Below are 20,197 nucleotides of genomic sequence, written 5' to 3' on the forward strand. Positions count from 1 at the left end.
TTCAATATGCACCTTGAAAAAACAAAGTTGTGGAAAGAAATTAAATGATAACTACTGCATGTAAAGAAACCGCAAACAGCTGTATGCCAGTACAAAAGGAACTGACTCAAATTTACATGGCTTGTTTAGAACATTGATAATCAGGAATAAGAAAAAAAATCATTGCTTTAGAATGATGATGATATGGGAGGAAAATTAATAAAAATATTTACTTGTGAGTTTCTAAGGAAAATGTAACTTGTGATCTTGATGTGATGTCTTCCTTTGTAATGGAAAATATGTGATTTGTGTTTATGTAGTAATCTTTTTTGTATAGAAATCTTTCTCTTATGAAGCATAAAAGGGTTAGGAAAAAGTTGTTTTTTTTTTAAAGTAAAAGGAAAAATACAGAGAGAAACATCAGGAAAGATATAGGAGGAGAACAATTAAGAAGAAGAAAATGGATAAAACAGGGCAAATGTACAGACCAGAGAAAGAACAGAATAAGAACCACCAGCAGAACAAAAGAATAAAATGAAGAATTAAGTTTTGGTCCCCAGAAAAATTCTCCTGTGGGTATATGCAGTTCTGCTCACACAGCACCTCCTCTGTAGTAGCAAAAAGCTGGTCTTTCTTTAGCAAAATTACCTTTGTAGTCTATGCAGACTACAAGTAGCTCAACACTCGTAGGTAGCTAGAATTATGATCCTATAATAGCCTATTAATATAATATATACCACTAACCTAAAATTAATATGCTGATAAAATTAATAATCTAGGATTTATAGTATATAACATTTTTACTAAATACTAATCTATTTTTAAATTATTTTATTCCCATGGACAGTCAGGTGTAAATCAGCTCCAAAATAAGTTTAGAGTTACTTAAGGATATATATATTCTCCTATAAAACACACATAACTTGGAAATGAGTGGGATTGGGATGCATGATGTGTATTCCTAAAGAATAAAATTATGTCTAACATTAAAACACATACAAATAACCCAGTTTTTTCTCTTTAATGTTTCTTTTCTTTATTGATTTTTATTTTTATTGAGCTCTACAGTTTTCTCTGCTCCCTTCCCTGCCTCTCCCCTCATACCCCTCCCCTAAGTTCCCCCATGCTCCCAATTTACTCAGGAGATCTTTTTCTACTTTCTACTTCCCATGTAGATTAGATCTATGTAAGTCTCTCTTAGTGTCCGCATTATTGTCTAAGTTCTCTTGGATTGTGGTTTGTAGGATGGTTTTCTTTGCTTTATGTTTAAAAACCCCCTATGAATGAGTACATGTGATAATTGTCTTTCTGTGTCTGGGTTACCTAACTCAAAATAATGTTTTCTAGCTCCATCCATTTTCCTGCAAAGTTCAAGATGTTGTTATTTTTTCTGTTGTATAGTACTCCATTGTGTAAATGTGCCACATTTTCCTTATCCATTCTTTGGTTGAGGGGCATTTAGGCTTTTTCCAGGAATAACCTAATTTTTTTTATTTGTATGTCTATCTTACGTACTGAAAGCCAGGTGTATTATAAGATAGTATCTAGGTATCTACCATCCAATAGTCTAATGTCTCTACAGAAATAACCAAGCCTACTACACTTTTATTATGACATTGGGGCTGATTCCAAAACTTCTGGCTACTAATTGTATTGATTCTTTTTTTAAAAATATAGTTTCTATATTTTATAATGTTCTTTAGCTTACCCAGTGTCTTAGAAATTACTCCAGTCAGCCAAAAATTCCTACAAACTGGTAAGCAACTTCCTAGAGAAATTTTCTTCCAAATATAAACTAATGCATCCTGACTATCTAACTTACAAAGCCCATATTTCTCTTATGGATGTTTATTTAAAAGCTAAGTAGCAGAAAGCCATAAAAAGATCCTGGGATTATTCAAATAAACCAAGTCTAAAATGTTCAGTGACTCATTTTTATTCTTTTTGTAGATAACTCATCTCCTCTCCAGTTTCTCTGACCGGCTGAAAACTGGCCTTTCAGTAGCAAATTTTACTTAGTCCAGGTGCTGTGCTGAGTCCCACACTCGCAATGCTCAGTCTTTCCAGCCTCTATGGTCTGTGCTGAACCCTCCTTGGTGCTGTCCTGAGTCCCCAGGGTGCTGTGCTGAGTCCTCCCGGGTGTATAATGCTTTTCATTTGAAGAACTAACAATAATATTAAATTCTTAATGACACTGACTTCTTCATGACATTAAAATGGAAAGAGGGATAAAGACAGAAAAAGGAAGTCAAATTTCCCTGTTCACAAGGATATAAATACACAGAGAAAAACCAAAAGATTCTAAGAAGACAATTACAATTGATAATTTAATTTAGTAACTATATAAACATCAAGTTTGAATTTACTAATAGTAAACTTTTAAAAAACAAAAACATGAAACAAAATCTGTAGCTACAAAAACAAAAATATCTAGAATTAACTTGACCAAAGACAGAATGATTTCTAAAATGATAATCAGAAATACTACAGAATTAATATTCTTAAAATATTCATACAACAATGTAATTCTAATCAAAATACCAGGTTGTGGTGGTGCAGGCAGGTAGGATTTGCCTGGGGGGGCAGAGACAGATGGATCTCTGTGAGTTCAAGGATAGTCTGGTTTACAAAAGGAGTTCCAGGACAAAGATACACAGAGAATCTGTCTCAAAAAACAAAAAGTTAAAAGTAAAAATTAAAACAATAGAGGTTAAAATAAAGCCACATAAAGATGAAAATACACAGAGAATCATGATACTGTATGCTATTATGTTATCTTTAAATTGTTTGAATGCTAAGGAAGGACCAACAGCTGCTAAAAGATATTTGCTTATAAAATGCTGCAGAATTAATCCAAGATAGGTATTTTGAAAATACCTTGACTTCAAAATTGAAGTCAAGAGGTATGTTACTTTGGAGAAGAGATTTTGCTTTTGTTTCCACAGAAAATGAGAGGCTGTGGATTTATTCAGAGTTAAGAAAAATCAGCTTTGATCAAGGAAGACTACCTGAGAAATCTCCGGCAGGCCCAGATATCTGAGTTCTTCATCCAGAACAGGTTCAAGACTGCTGCCTGAGATGAAGAAGACTCATAGGATACTTCAGTCAGGACTTGATAATAACTCCAAATTTTCTTTAGGTCCCCATAAGATTATCAGTGCCCCCAACCAGCTAGAAGTAGCCTAGAATACTATGTCCACATTCCCAAAAAATGGACTACGGATATTTTCCTTTTTTTAAAAAAAGGGGGGGGGGGGAATGGTGTGTGACAATTTTCTGTAATCTGTCAATCATATTTTAAATAAACACTAATTGGCCAAGCAGGAAGAATAGGTGGGAAAACCAGACAGGAAGTAGAAATGATGCAATGAGAACAAGAGAATTCTGGGAAGGAGGAAGTTGATTCCTCCCAGTCCTGTGCAAACCAACAAGGAAGAAGGATGTAACCTGCCAGCTTAAAAAGGTACCAAGCCATATGGCTAAAATAGGTAAGAATAATTAGCTACATGACCTAATAAGTAGCCTGACCTAATGGGCCAATCAGCTTATAACTTATGGAGACCTCTGTGTGATTTTTTGGGGGCTAAACACCTGTGGGGACCAGGCAGAACAGAAAACCCCAACAAGCAGGACCCTCATGTTACAGTCCTCACTGAACAAGAATCTCCCTCAACATCCATATTAGCTACATAATTTAAAATCCACTTTTGTAGTTTGCATGATCCTATACATTAAGGACAAAACCCAAAAATTTACAACTGATACAAAGTTAACAACATATCAGTAACCTTCCTATACAACAAAGACTAAGATACTGAAAAAGAAATCAGAGAAACAACCAATTCACACCAGACTCAGGAACAACAAGATATCCAAAATCAGACAATAAAGGAATAAATGAATAAGTTTAATTAAATGAAAGACTCCTTCAGTTAAAACCATAAGACAAAAAGCAATCTACAGACTCAATGCTTTCCTAATCAAAATGTAGATTCAGGGGTTGTGAATTTAGCTCAATGGTAGAATATGAAGAAAGGGGTTTGGCCCTCTGCTCCTGTGGGAGAGACAAGGACACACAACATAATTGGTACTCACAAAATATCAGAGCCAACAGCAGACACAGAAAGAAATACTCAAAAAAGTTTATATAGAGACTTGATAGGTGAAAGCAAAAACAAGTTTGAGAAAAATAAATAACTACATGACATATCACCATATCTAACTTCAAATTATAGTACAGAGGCATAGCAACAAAAGCCCTGACATACAGATCACTGGAATATGACAGTTGAGTTTTCAAAACAATACCAAATACTTTGAAACTACAAGAGGAAAATGTCGGGAAGAAACTTCAGTATCTAAGTACCAGAATAGGAGTTTAGTAGCATAGGAAGTAATACCAACAATGTACAATAAGATCTCATAAAACTAAAATAAAAAACCCAGAAACTCTGGAAGAAAAAAACAAGCCTGTACACAAAATGGAAGAAAACCTTTGACAACTATATGTGTGATGTAAGTTTAATAATTCACAAGAAACAAACAAAAAATAATCTCAAAAGAAAATAAACTAGTTAAAAAAAGATTATGAAACTAAACACAAAGTTCTCAAAAGAACAAGTAGGGAAGCTGAGAAACATCATCAATGGGATTCAGGCTAAAACTAAACTAAAATTTGAACTAAATACCATCAAAATGACCATTACCAAGGATACAAATACTGATTTAGATGTAGAAAAAAATCCTTATACAATGTTGGTGGAAATGTAAACTAGTTCCACAATTTTGGAAATCAGAGTGGTAGTTTCTTCAAAATATTAGAAATAGATCTACCAAGAGACCCAGTCAAACCATTCCTAGAGGAACACTTGTGCTTCCATATTGTCTGCAGTTCTACTCACAAACGTCAGGAAATCAAATCAGCATATACTAATGCAGAACCTCATTAATATCTACAATTAAATATGATAACAGTAAGAATTTTAAGGTCAAGGAAATAGCTCTGTAGGGAAGGGTGCTTACCAAGAAGCTTACTTCAACCCCATCTTAAACTCCAAAACTCACCCACTCTGAAAGATTTCCTTTGACTTTTACACATATTTCAGGACATGCATATGCCCAAAGTTATACACATAAATAGATAATATTGGTTCAACAATTCAGAGCACAGGCCACACTTGAAAAGAAACTTGATTCAATTTCCAGTTCCTACAAGTAGACTCAAAATCATCTATGTTTTGAGTTCCATGGAATCTGGTGCCCTCTCACAGCCTCCAAGGGTACTGCATACATGTTGTATACAGATATACAGGCAGGAAAAACTCACATACATATAAAATAAGACTTAAAAAAGTTAAGGTACAGTAAAAATTTTGTAATGATTTGGCTTAGTTTTGAATTACTGTTTAATGCAATTAATATAAGGAAGCTGGGAAAATATGCCTGATATAATAAAAGATGATCCTACCTGTTTTTATTTCAATAATTCCTAGGTTTCTTGTACATTGTAGTTTTTATTCTATACTGCACCACAAAATATAATTATCTATTATTACACCACTACTGTAATGGTTATAGCTATAAAATAAACCAGAAACTTTCTTTTAAAAGCTGATTCCAACTAAGCATGCTGGTACATGTCCTTAATCCCAGGACTTGGGGACAGATGCTGAAGAATAATGAGTTGAAGGCCAGCCTCACTACATAGAGAGGAATCTTTTTAGACCAGCCTATGTACATGGCATCCAATCACATTAAGTGTAAAGTTATAATACTACTCTCAAAATTACAGGTATTTTACTATCCATACATAAAAGAGATGTTAGCATTTTGTGTTCTAACTCAGTCTTTCCTCTTGATATTTTACAACCATCATCTCTACTTAGTAGTTTTAGTCTAAAATACTTTTCAAGAATTTTCATAGCCTCATTAATAAAGGAGGTTAAAAAGGTGTCTAAAATGTTTGGTTTAATTTTCTTTTTTAATATTCTACAAGAGTTCCAGGGAAATTTAACTTTTCTAATATTCAAGGTATCCAAGTTACTTCATGCTTGTTCTTTTTTCTTTGCTTTTCTGTCCTCCCACTCCCTGATACAGCTCTTTCTATAGTAACATCACAAATCTCAATTTATTAACTTTCAATATTTGGAATATAATTTTAATAATATGAAATATAACTAATCCTCTTTCCTACAGTCTCAGATTAAAATGTTTCTAAGTTCAATATTAAGATTATCAAAAATTACCTAAAAATACAAAACTTTATTCTAACATTCTAATATTCTAATAGAATATTTATTCTACTTTATATAGGAGTATTCATAGCATTGTGAAAATGTTCTATTTAGAACACTAACCTATCTTAGCTTGATTAGCTTGATAAGACTATATTGTTTATGTCTTAAATCTTTTTGTCTATTATTTAATCATATATTTATGAACATTTAAAAATCTTTCTACATTACAGTATCGACTCTTTCCAGAGCTAACTTAAGGCACAGGATGATGTTTTTGCTATGTATATAAGAACCAAATCTCCTCACAGTATAGGAAACAATAATTTTCTCTTGTAATCCTTCATAGTAAAGTGCTAGGAAATTAGATAATGCCTTTGTAATTTTAGACTGTTAAAATCAATCCATCAAGTCAAATCCTACTCTTATTAAAGCCTCTCTTCTCTGTAATTTTATGTAATATGTGACATCTTGAGGACCTACACATATAATACATGTAATTTTTGAGTGTTGGTTTTTATCTACCAAGCTGTCATATAAAGATCACAGAAGAAAACAAACAAAAGAACTAAGAAATTTTTTTGCATATTTTATAAAAAAATTGTTCAAAATTGGTTGACATGAGCCTGGAAGATATTTTTAGATATTAATAAATATAAGATTAAATAAGACATAAAATTAAAAACATAAATAATATAGTATTATAATCCCTAATGGAACTAAGCTAAGCTTAAATCATCTAAATATAAATTTTTCATGACATTTTGAATATTTCTGTGTAAAATAAATAGAATGAAATTTTATATTCTTAGATATTTTAAAAAATTGTTGTATTTTAGTTGGGCAGTAGTGGTACACACCTTTTATACTAGCACTGCGGAGGCAGAGACAGGCAGATCTCTGTGAATTTGAGGACAGCCTTGTTTACAGAGCTAATTTCAGAACAGGCTACAAAGCTACAGACAACCTGTCTCAAACTCTCCCCTCCCCCCAAAAATTGTAGTATTTTATTAAAAAACAAGATTCAGGGCTGGAGAGATGGGCTCAACAGTTAAGAGCACTGACTTCTCTTCCAGAGCATCCCGCATCCCAGTTCAGTTCTCAGCAATTACATCGTAGCTCAGAGAAAACACCTATGCACATAAAATAGAAATAAATAAATTTAAAAAATAAGACTCATAGAAACTAATTTAGAGCTGTATGGATTACTCTGAAAATACAAAGTAAAAAAAAATACTTAAAACCACAGTTTAATATCTACTTGCCACCTATTTCATCTTAAAGTAGATATATATGTCATCTTTTTTTTCTTTTCTGAACTTTTTAAACAAATGTCTTCTGGAAATGGATATTCACCCAAACTTGACTTCTAAACAAACTCTGGCAGATTATATGAAGAAAAAAATCACGTTACCTCAGGTTGTAGCCTTTTGGCTCGCCTACTATAGCTATTGAATTTTGATGGCTGGACAGACTGTCTGAGAGGAATGCTATGAGGTTTGTATTCCTTGTCTTTTTCTTCACCATTAAATGGGTCTGAATTACACTGCTGCATATGGAGAGAGGACAAGAAAAAAAATACATTACAAATATGTATAAACAATGTGAGTTCAGCAATAAAGTTCATAAATATACAAAGATAAATGTGAAAAATGGTAACATAAAATTACAATAATGTATTCTTATTAAAACACCTAATTAAGTGAATCCTCGGTTGAACCAAAATAATAATAGTTTACTCATTTTAAACATCTAAATTATAAAGCATTTTAAGAAAGCTTACTAATTTCAGAAAACAATTATTAATTACCTACTCTTCAGATATCAACCTAGTGTAATTGCTCTTCTGTTCCAGTGTGAGATTTGGTTCATAACATCAACACCCTAAGTAAAGAAGGAACTCCCTAAAGTTTACCTACCACAGTCTGAATAATAAAACTTTAAAAAGCAAGTTTCTACAGGCCAATTTCTGAAGTGTGAAATTATATCAATACATTTTAAATGTACATAATTCAAAATAAATGCCAAAATTATGTTTTAAAAAAATGTAAGAAAAAGTAAGAACAAAAGAAATCAAATGCTGTATCAAGCTCCAGGTCAGTCCTCACCACAAGATTGGCTCCAGACTGAAACATTTCATAGGGGTAAATGATACGTTCATAGTGGGATCGTAACAAGGAACCAATGTTTTTCCCTGATGGGTAATTAAGACGCTGGGCAACACGGGCCCACCGACGTTCCTTGCAGATTGCTTCATATCCACCTTCTTCCATCACAATCTAAAAGGATAAGAAAGAATACAAATAAACAATGACTACACTAGAGAAGTCTAAATACTGCAGTGAGCTTTACATAAAAAATGCAACCTTCCACCACTAACTACGGCATCCCTCAAAGATTAAGTCAAGAATTACTGCTGGCTCAATAATCACTCCTTTTTTCTGAAGGGAAAGAGAGTTGAGATAGGGTCTCAGATGCATCTGTGGCTGTCCTGGAACTGACACCGCAGACCAGGCTGGCCTCCAACTTAGAGAGTTCTTTCTGCCTCTGCCTACAAAGTGCTGGAATTAAAGGTGTGTGCCACTAATATCTGGCTCAAAAGTCATCCATTTTTAAATTAGGAGATGAACCACACTGTATTTTCAAGTCAGAGCTAATTTTTTATGTGAAAAAAAAAATCTTTTTTTAATGTGAAATTACTCTTACCTTACTAAGGCTATAAAGGTCCAAGATCTTCCTCTCCACATTAGGTATCTTTAATGAAGAACCTTGAATTTCCCAGAATTTTGCAATCTGATCCAAATAGTTTAGTTTTACTCTAGTCTGGGCCTAGGAAAGAAAATGGTCAGTAAATTTTACTTCCCTGCCCACCCCCATATTTTTATTTTTACTTTTTTAAAAAAAATTAAATCATAATTACATTATTTCCTCATCCCTTTCCTTACTCCACATCCTCCAATTTACTCCCACCTTGCTCTATCAAATACATGGCTTCTTTGTCTTTAATTGTTATTACATATATATTTTAAATACATAAATAAGATCTGCTCAGTCTACATAATGTTATATGTATATATGTTTTCAGGGCTGAACAAATGATATGAGATAATGAGCAAATATACTATTTCTTGGTTGCCTGTAGTTCTTTGTCTAAAGCTGAAGCATCCTGAGCTTTCTATTTTTAATGTTAGCATATTTATTAGTGTCATCATTTTTCAGCTCATGTTTAGGCTGCCATATTGGAAGACTTCAGGGGCATAACAACTCTAACATTTTTAGGAGACAAAATTTCACAGCAAACTTCCTGTTCCTCTGCACTTATAATCTTTCCACTTCATCTTCCACAATGATCCCTAAGTCTTAGGTTTGGAGTGAGTTGTGTTAGAGTAAAAACCAGGAAACTAAAAAGGGACCACTCAGAGTGGTTAGGAAGAAGCATTAAAGTAAAGTATCAAGATGTAAATAATCTTTAGGGGGAAGTGGAAAAATGGGGTCTGGGGCTTTAATTAAACAAGATAGGAGAAATAAATACAGAAGGTGGGAGGAGCATAAAATAACAGTAAAGAGCTGGATGGTGGTGGCACACTTTTTTAATCCCAGCACTCGGGAGGCAGAGGCAGGTAGATCTCTGTGCATTGAAGACCAGCCTGGTCTACAAGAGCTAGTTCCAGGACAGGCTCCAAAAATATGGGGAAAACCTACCTCAAAAAAAAAAAAAAATCCCAAACCAACCAACCAAACAGTAAAGATGTCTGGAAAAGTAAACCATATTAACTACACACCTAAAATACATGTAAACTGGTGTATGTGTATGTATGTGTGTGTACATATGCACACTATATATACTATGCACACACATGCTATACACACAGAGAACCATACACATACTTTTAATGAAAATTTTCCATCTATCCCATCCCCAAGAGCCATTATAAGTCCCTATAACAGGTATCAGAAAGTTCCATTTTGAGTTGTTGGTTATGGTTGTCCAGGAGACCCCCAAAACATTATGTGTTATTGGTATTGCCTGAGGATGCCACCCAGAGAATGAAGGTAATTCTATAGCTGAAGATACCAGGCACTTCAGACACAGGTTCCAATGGACCAGAGCTGAATGTTATCTAAATACCTTTTCCCTGAGTACTAACTCTCATGACCAGATATTATTATGCAAGCTTCCAAGAGACAGAAGCAACCAACAGTGCTACCCTGGTAAGACACCTATGAATCAAAACAATGCTTGTGCATGAAATAATAATCCTAAGTATTCAATAGTAACATGTATAGCTAGGTAGTAACTAATAGGACTTCACTTCTACTTGACAAGAGAGACATCTTATACCTGGTATTGGAAACCTACCTTGATCAAGTGAAATCACAGACCCTTAAGAACATTTCACTTTTAGGAAACCAGTGTAATGCCCAACAACATTTTACATATTTTCCCACACCTACAGATAAGTGTAGTTCTCATTCCTGATCAAAGAAACTTTGAAACAGATGCAAACTATTACAGAAAAATAAATAACTGATCAAAATTCAGGGTAATTGAGCCCTGTCTCAAATGATATAGTTAGGTTTACACTTTACCCTGTCCAAGGTAAAATCCATATATATATATGGTTATATAATACAAACAGTTGTCAAATTACTTGTTTTTAGACTATTTCTTAAAAACGCTGTAACTAACAATTTAGTATTTCTTTAAGTTATATATCTAGAGTCTATAGATAAAATAAAAATGAAACGGCTAAAATATTGAATACAAACCCAGTTTTTTTATTTATTCCTTTCATATCTTGAATCAAGTGGAACATCTAGCCACTGACTACAACAAAAAATCTAATAGCAAAAGAAAATGCCAGTTATTCATGTTTCCTGTATTTGTAAACTAATTTGAATATTTGCTCCATGACTTACAGAAAAGTTTTGCTTCTCATAGCCTGTTATTCAAGAATAAATTTAAAAGACTTATTTTTGCCTTGAATTCTACATTTGTTTAAGAAATCAGAAGAAATTCAGAATTAAAATTACACATGGATATGAGAAAAACAAACTAAAAACTTGCCAGGGCAGATGGTTTTACAAGAAAAGTGCTTGCTATGTAAAACTTCCACGAGACCGACAAGAAAATAAAAGGTGAATGAGGTAACACATATGGTAATCCCAGTATTCCTAAATTTGTTTGTTAGGTGATGAAAACACAAGAATTTTTTGGAAGCTGACAAGAAAAGCATCTTGATTTACTAAAAAGCACAGAAGCAGAAACAAGATAGAACCTGCTTCAATAAGGTTGTCCTCTGACTTCCTCAGGAAAACTAACACATACTTTAGCCTATTCTCTTAAACACATAAAGTATTTTTTGTAAGATATGGGTAAACTATATATATATTTACATTCTTTGTAACTTTAACTTTACCACACTGTATAATGGGATTCTGAGACCTTCATGTTCTGGAATAATAACCCAATAATATGTTTTAAAGAAGATTCTCTCATAGATCAATATTTTAAGAAATGGTGGCAGTAGGATTTCAGTTAACTATATTTGATTTCAAAGACTAAATTCCCAAGTCATTGTTTAAAAACAAAAAGGAAGATTAGAACTCCAACTGTTCTATAGAATTATATTTCTTACCTCCAGTTCATTTAGCCTCTGGATTCGAGGGGTAAATCTGAAGTTATCGATTTCTACAGCAAAAGGAGGCTGCCAATCCTAGAAGGAAGGGAAATTATTGATTATTGAGAAATTGAAATGTGTAAAGAAGTTTAAGAGGAGGATAAGGATAAGAACCATTTCCACTCTCATATTAGTGCTTTATATGAGTTACAGTTGCTATTTGTTTTCCAGAGTTCTTAAATAATTATATCTTGAAACCTCAAAAACTGAAAACAATATACAAAAGTAAAATATAAGTTCCAAAAATAGTCTTCCAAAAGACTCAAAAATAAAAACAAGCAAAGACAAATCTGCAAACTAAGGCTGCACTGCACTAAAATAGAAGTATGCCATCAGTCCATTTGTGTTACAAGTGTTCTTGCAGATAATACAAACAACAAAAAACTAATATACTTTTCCCCTCAATATAACCCTATTTCCAGCATTATGAGAAAGGTGTATGTAAGAAAAGTATAGATTGTTGATACTGAGAGAAATGTGAATAAACAGAAGAGATGAAATGTCTTTAAATTGAATAGTTAAGAGCAGTACTTGTACAAAAAGGTTATTATTCTCTATATGGTAGCTGTTTAATATAATGCTCCAAGGTCATTTGAGTTTGGTTTCTTAGGTAAGCCAAAGTTCTCCAAGCTATTACAGAAAAGGCAAATATGTCCTGTAAATCAACACAACTTAACCTACACTAAGGATCCAATATCCCTCTAATTTTATGGATTTTTTGTTCTGTTTTTTTACATGTAAATGAAATCGAGTGCTATTGAAATTGTCCCAGGAAAAGTGGCAATAACAATAAAAACTTGTGTAAAACCCTTTGTTTCTGTTATAAATGAAGTATTGTTAAATTTTACTCTTAGTTGAAACTTGAAAAATAAAGATAAAATTAGTTGACTATAAAAGGAATTAATTTAAAAATTGCAGAAACATTTCAAGTTCTAAGCAAGAGATAGGGATCTGGATAGCTAAAGAACTTTTCTGCAGTATGAAACGAGGAGCTAGAAGAATTCAAATGCTTACAATTTGTACCTAAATATAAAGGCCTTATCGAGGGCCACAGTATACCCACAATCAATGAAATTATCATTCCATTTCAAGTTTCATTTCAGAAGCTTACCGCAGGTGGACGGATCTTGCAAATGCCTGACTTCTCCGCAATGGGTCTGATTTTAGCTATATAGCCAAGTGGATCTCGGAATTCCGCCCAGCTGGGCTCAAACACTGGGCACTCAGGCGGCGGTAGAAAGTCGTCAGATCCTGGCTTCATGTCCGGCTTAAATGCTGGCATAAAATACGATTCGATAGCTTCCTAGTAACTGCACGATCAGCAGGAACCTTATATTCTTCTAATTCACAGCTGGTTTAAATTTGTATCCTTAAAAATAATCACCTCTCCGTTCACGTCCACCATTTTAAACTACGGCTTTTCATCCTGATAAACGATGTATCGCTCCGCCGACTTATTTTTTAGTTGTTATTTATAATGCTGGAAGTTGTTCCACAGATAGTTAAAAGTTGAACCTGCAGCATCAAGATGACCAAAGGACAAAAAACAAATACCAATTTCTAGACACAATTACACTATATAGTTCAACAACAAAAACAAAATTGGCGATTGATGGGAATAATGATAGCCGGATCTTTTTTAAGGAGATCACTACGCACGCACAGGACGCCTGCGCAGCAGACGCAACAACACGGAAGCGAATATGGTTGAGCTGCGTTTGTGGTAATTTAGTCTACGTGTAAATAGTAACAGATTTTTTTTTTCTTTTCTTTTTTCTTTTTTCCATACTGGACCAATTGACAAAACCTGCGCTTCATAGAAGAGAAACGGTGACTACAATTCAACTGCCCCGGATATTTTCATGCACATTTTAATAACACTGCATCTTCCATTCGTACATTTATAATTGTATTTACACATATTCAAGTTTGAATTTCACCACAAAATCGTCCATAAAAGCTTAAAATTTAATTAACATACTCTTAGTCATTACTGATAAGGAAATATTTTACTACATGAATAGTTAAGGAAACCTGAGATATTCAAAATAAAATTTGTTGTCTATGTTAAATAATGGATACAATTTTGGAACAAACAGAAAATCATGATTACATATTCTGTCTAGAAAACCATCATGGTATATTTACTTTTCTCCCACCTTCATTTCCCCAGGCTCCCTGTCTTTCACTTCTCCCCCTCTTGTTTCTCTATTTAAAGAGGAATTCAGTATTTACTTTCAACTTGGGTAGAACTTTTTGTATGAATACAAATATTCATTCTAACTTACTTAAATTATATTTTAAAACAAACTGCTATGTTTTTCTGTTTGTAATTTTATTTACAAATTTTTACATGTCTGTTAAGAGCTTTGCTGTTTTACTATCTTAGTAATGTACTCTATTTCATTTCCTTTTGTTTTAGTTTTGTTTTGGTCTGTGGTGCCTTAACAAGCTCAGCAAATACTCTACCATGAAACATCCAATTTTGTACTTCCCAAATAATCTTGGAACAATATGCACACAAGGTTTTATTTATTTTTTTTAATTTTTTTTATTGATAAAAGAAGAATAAAGAAAAGAAAAAAAAAACAACAAATTCCCACCTCCTCCCAGCCTCCCATTTCCCTCCCCCTCCTCCCACTCTTCTCTCCCTCCTCCCACCTCTCTCCCCCTCCCCCCACTCCTTTCCCCCTCCCTCTCCAGTCCAAAGAGCAGTCAGGGTTCCCTGCCCTGTGGTAAGTCCTAGGTCCTCCCCCCTCCGTCTATATCTAGGAAGGTGAACATCCAAACTGGCTAGGCTTCCAACAAGCCAGCAGATTGCATAGGATCAAAACCACGTGCCATTGTCTTTGGCGTCTCATCAGCTCTCAGTGTTCGTTCTGTTCAGAGAGTCCGGTTTTATCCCATGCTTTTTCAGTCACAGTCCAGCTGGCCTTGGTGAGCTCCCAATACATCAGCTCCGCTGTCTCAGCGGGTGGGTGCACCCCTCGTGGTCCTGACTTCTTTGCTCATCTTCTCCCTCCTTCTGCTCCTCATTGGGACCTTGGAAGTTCAGTCCAGTGCTCCAGTGTGGGTCTCTGTCTCTATCTCCATCCATCACCAGATGAAGGTTCTATGGTGATATGCAAGATATTCGTCAGTATTGCTCTAGGATAGGGTCATTTCAGGTTCCCTATGCTCAGCTGCCCAAGGGACTAACTGGGAACATCACCATGGCCTCCTGGAAGCCACTCTAGGGTCAAATCTCTTGCCAACCCTACTGTGGCTCCCTTAACTAAGAATTGTGCTTCCATGCTCCCCTATCCAATCTTCCTTTACCGCAATCATCCTGTTTCCCCAAGTTCCCCCGTCCTCCTTTCCTCTCTCACTTTCCTCTCACCATCTCCCCTTACCCCCATCCCACCCCACCCCCAAGATGCCAATTTTCTCCCCAGCAATTTTGTCTACTTCCCAAGGCAAAGAGGATAACTATATGTTTTTCCTTGGGTTCACCTTCTTATTTAGCTTCTTTAGGATCACCAATTGTAGGCTCCGTGTCCCTTATTTATGGCTAGAAACCAATTATGAGTGAGTACATCCCATGATCATCTTTTTGGGTCTGGGTTACCTCACTCAGGATAGTGTTTTCTATTTCCATCCATTTGCATGCAAAATTTGAGTAGTCATTGTTTTTTACCACAGCGTAGTACTCTAACATGTATATATTCCACGCTTTCTTCATCCATTCTTCCATTGAAGGGCATCTAGGTTGTTTCCAGGTTCTGGCTATTACAAATAATACTTCTATGAACATAGTTGAACAAATGCTCTTGTCATATGATAGAGCATCTCTATGGTATATTCCCAGGAGTGGTATTTCTGGGTCCAGGGGTAGGTTGATCCCGAATTTCCTGAGAAACCAAACCACTGATTTCCAGAGTGATTGCACAAGTTGCATTCCCACCAGCAATGGATGAGTGTACCCCTTCCTCCAACCCTCTCCAGCAAAGGCTATCATTGGTGTTTTTTATTTTAGCCATTCTGACAGGTGTAAGATGATATCTCAAAGTTGTTTGATTTGCATTTCTCTGATTGCTAAGGAGGTTGAGCATGACCTTAAGTGTCTTTTGGCCATTTGAACTTCTGTTGAGAATTCTCTGTTCAGTTCAGTGCCCCATTTTTTAATTGGGTTAATTAGCATTTTAAAGTCTAGTTTCTTGAGTTCTTTATATATTTTGGAGATCAGACATTTGTCAGTTGCGGGGTTGGTGAAGATCTTCTCCTGTCAGTAGGTTGCCTTTTTGTCTTAATGACAGTGTCCTTTGCTTTACAGAAGCTTCTCAGTTTCAGGATGTTCCATTTATCAATGTTGTTTTTAATGTCTGTGCTGCTGGGGTTATACATAGGAAGCAATCTCCGGTGCCCACATGTTGTAGGGTACTTCCCACTTTCTCTTCTGTCAGGTTCAGTGTGTTCAGACTGATATTGAGGTATTTTATCCATTTGGACTTGAGTTTTGTGCACGGTGATAGATATGGGTCTATTTTCATTCTTATACAGGTTGACATCCAGTTCTGCCAGCACCATTTGTTGAAGATGCTTTCTTTCTTCCATTGTATACCTTTAGGTCCTTTATCGAAAATGAGGTGTTCATAGGTTTGTGGGTTTTAAATCCGGGTCTTCTATATGATTCCATTGGTCCAATTCTCTGTTTTTATGCCAATACCACATTGTTTTCATTACTGTAGCTCTGTAATAGAGTTTGAAGTCAGGGATGGTAATGCCTCCAGAAGATCTTTTATTGTATAAGATTGTTTTGGCTATCCTGTGTTTTTTGTTTTTCCATATAAAGTTGATTATTGTCCTCTCCAGATCTGTGAAGAATTTTGATGGGACCTTGATGGGGATTGCATTGAATCTATAAATTGCCTTTGGTAGAATTGCCATTTTTACTATGTTGATCCTCCCAATCCAAGAGCAAGGGAGATCCTTCCATTTTCTTGTATCCTCTTCAATTTCTTTCTTCAATGCCTTAAAGTTCTTGTCAAATAGATCTTTGACTTCCTTGGTTAGAGTTGCCCCAAGACATTTAATCTGTTTGAGGCTATCATGAAAGGTGATGCTTCTCTGATTTCCCTCTCTGCTTCCATATCCTTTGTTTGTAGGAGGGCAACTGATTTTTTTGGAGTTGATCTTGTGTCCTGCCATATTATTATAGCTGTTTATCAGATGTAGGAGTTCTTTGGTAGAGTTTTGGGGGTCACTTATGTACACTATCATATCATCTGCAAATAACGAAAGTTTAACTTCTTCTTTTCCAATTCGAATCCCCTTGATCCCATTATGTTGTCTTATTGCTATTGCTAGAACTTCCAGCACTATATTGAAGAGGTATGGAGAGAATGGACAGCCCTGTCGTGTTCCTGATTTTAGTGGGATGGCTTTGAGTTTCTCTCCATTTAATTTGATGTTAGCTGTTGGCTTGCTGTATATAGCTTTTATTATATTTAGGTGTGACCCTTTTATCCCTAATCTCTTCAAGACTTTTGTCATAAAGGGTAGTTTATTTTGTCGAATGCTTTTTCAGCATCTAATGAAATGATCATAGTGTTCTTTTCTTTCAGTTTATTTATATGCTGGATTACATTGATTGATTTTCGTATGTTGAATCAGCCCTGCCTCTCTGATGAAGCCTACTTGATCATAATGGATAATTTTTCGGATGTGTTCTTGGATTCGGTTTGCCAGTATTTTATTGAGGATTTTTGCGTCGATAATCATGAGCGAGATTGGCCTGTAATTCTCTTTCTTGCTTGAGTCTTTGTATGGTTTTAGTATCAGAGTAACTGTAGATTCATAAAAGGAATTTGGCAATGACTCTTCTGTTTCCATATTGTGAAATACATTAAGGAGTATAGGTATGAGGTCTTCTTGGAAGTTCTGGTAGAATTCTGCATTGAAACCATCTGGTCTTGGGATTTTTTGGTAGGGAGGGTTTTGATAACATTTTCTAATTCTTCACAACTAACAGGTCTATTTAGATTGTTCACCTGTTCCTGGTTTAACTTTGGTATACAGTATTTATCTAAAAAAGTGTCCATTTCTTTTACATTTTCCAGTTTTGTGTTATACAGGCGTTCGTAGTAAGATCTAATGATTCTCTGAATTTCCTCTATGTTTGCGGTTATGTCTCCCTTTTCATTTCTGATATTAATAATTTGCATATTCTCTTTCTGCCGTTTGATTAGTTTAGAAAGGGGTTTATCAATCTTGTTGATTTTCTCAAGGAACCAGCTTTTTGATTCATTGATTTTTTGGATTGTTTTCTGTGTTTCTATTTTATTGATTTCAGCCCTCAGTTTGATTATTTCCAGCCTTTTACTCCTCTTACGTTAGTCTGCTTCTTTTTTTTCTAGAGCTTTTAGGTGGGCTATTAATTTTCCAATGTGTGCTTTCTCCGTTTTCTTTAAGTGGGCACTTAATGCTATGAACTTTCCTCTTAGGACTGCTTTCATAGTGTTCCATAGGTTTGAGTATGTTGTTTCTTTATTTTCATTCGATTCAAGGAGGACTTTAATTTCTTTCTTTATTTCTTCTTTGATCCAGGTGTTGTTCAGTAGTTGACTGTTCAGTTTCCATGAGTTTGTAGGCTTTCTGGCGGTAGCATTGTTGTTGAATTCTAACTTTAATCCATGGTGATCTGATAAGACACAGGTGGTTACTAAAATTTTTTTGTAACTGTGGATGTTTGCTCTGTTACCGAGTATGTGGTCAATTTTTGAGAAGGTTCCATGAGCTGCAGAGAAGAAGGTATATTCTTTACTATTTGGGTGGACTGTTTTATAGATGTCTGTTAAGTCCATTTGATTCATTACCTCCATTAATTCTCTTATTTCTCTATTGGGTTTCTGTCGGATTGACCTGTCCATTGGTGAGAAAGGAGTGTTGAAGTCTCTTACTATGAGTGTGTGGTTTGATGGCAGCCTTGAGTTTTAATAATGTTTCTTTTACCTACTTTTATATTAGGGGCATATATAGGGGCATAGATATTCAGGATTGAGACTTCATCCTGATGAATTGTTCCTGTTATGAGTACAAAATGTCCCTCTCCATCTCTTTTGATTGATTTAAGTTTGAAGTCAACTTAGTTAGAAATTAGTATGGCCACACCTGCTTGTTTCTTAGGTCCATTTGCTTGATAAGCCTTTTCCCAGCCCTTTACTCTGAGTAGGTGCCTGTCGTTGTGGTTGAGGTGTGTTTCTTGTAAACAGAAGAATGTTGGATCCTGTTTTTATATCCATCCTCTTCGCCTGTTCCTTTTTATAGGCGAGTTGAGTCCATAGACATTAAGTGATATTAATGACCAGTGGTTGTTAACTCCAGTCACTTTTTTTTCTTTTTTTTTATTGATAAAAGGAGAATAAAAAAAACAAATTTCCACCTCCTCCCTGCCTCCCATTTCCCTCCCCCTCCTCCACTGGGAGCTCACCAAGGCCAGCTGGACTGTGGCTGAAAAAGCATGGGATAAAACTGGACTCTCTGAACATGGCAAACAATGAGGGCTGATGAGACGCCAAGGACAATGGCACGAGGTTTTGATCCTACTTAATGTGCTGGCTTGGTGGGAGCCTAGCCAGTTTGGATGTTCACCTTCCAGTCACTTTTTTAGTAGTAGAGTTTGTGTGTTTCTCTTCTTTGAGTTGCACTGGTGAAGGGTCTAGATGTCTGAGTTATTGTGGTCATTGTTGGACTCCTTGGTTACTGATTTTCCTTCTACTACTTTCTGTAAGGCTGGATTTGTGGCTACGTATTGTTTAAATTTGTTTTTATCCTGGAAAATTTTGTTTTCTCCATTTATAGTGAACGAATTCTTGGTTGGGTATAGTAGTCTGGGCTTGCATCCATGGTCTCTTAGTTTCTGCAGTACATCTCTCCAGGACCTTCTTCTTTACATGGTTTCCATAGAGAAGTTAGGTGTAAGTCTGATAGGTTTACCTTTATAAGTAACTTAGCCCTTTTCCTTTTCAGCTCTTAATATTCTTTCTTTATTCTGTATACTTTGTGTTTTGATTATTATATGGCGAGGGGATTTTTTTTCTGATCCAGCCTATTCGGTGTTCTGTATGCTTCATAGGTATATCTTTCTTTAGGTTGGGAAAGTTTTCTTCTATAATTTTATTAAATATATTTTCTGGACTGTTGAGCTGCACTTCTTCTTCTTCTTCTACTCCTTTATTCTTAGGTTTGGTCTTTTTATTGTGTCCCATATTTCCTGAATGTTTTGTGATGAGAGTTTGTTGGACTTGCTGTTATCTTTGATCAGCG

At 35.1% G+C, this 20,197-nt stretch overlaps 1 protein-coding gene across 2 annotated transcripts in view; it reads right to left on the reverse strand.

The window, feature by feature from the left end:
* Positions 1–13,534, reverse strand: part of LOC142842038 (lysine-specific demethylase 5D) — a 50,180-nt gene extending 36,646 nt beyond the window's left edge. The window contains exons 1-5 of one of the 2 annotated variants that reach the window (XM_075959019.1): positions 13,005–13,534; positions 11,852–11,929; positions 8,919–9,041; positions 8,321–8,491; positions 7,627–7,761 (exon numbers count right to left, since the gene is read on the reverse strand). In XM_075959019.1, coding sequence (XP_075815134.1) covers positions 7,627–7,761; positions 8,321–8,491; positions 8,919–9,041; positions 11,852–11,929; positions 13,005–13,175 — 678 coding nt within the window. In that variant the 5' untranslated portion in view covers positions 13,176–13,534. The remainder of the gene's footprint in view (positions 1–7,626; positions 7,762–8,320; positions 8,492–8,918; positions 9,042–11,851; positions 11,930–13,004) is intronic. The other variant, XM_075959018.1, reaches the window with a different exon arrangement.
* Positions 13,535–20,197: the final 6,663 nt, after the last annotated feature.

This window comes from Microtus pennsylvanicus, chromosome Y, assembly GCF_037038515.1.
Source record: "Microtus pennsylvanicus isolate mMicPen1 chromosome Y, mMicPen1.hap1, whole genome shotgun sequence".
Taxonomy (NCBI): Eukaryota; Metazoa; Chordata; class Mammalia; order Rodentia; family Cricetidae; genus Microtus; species Microtus pennsylvanicus.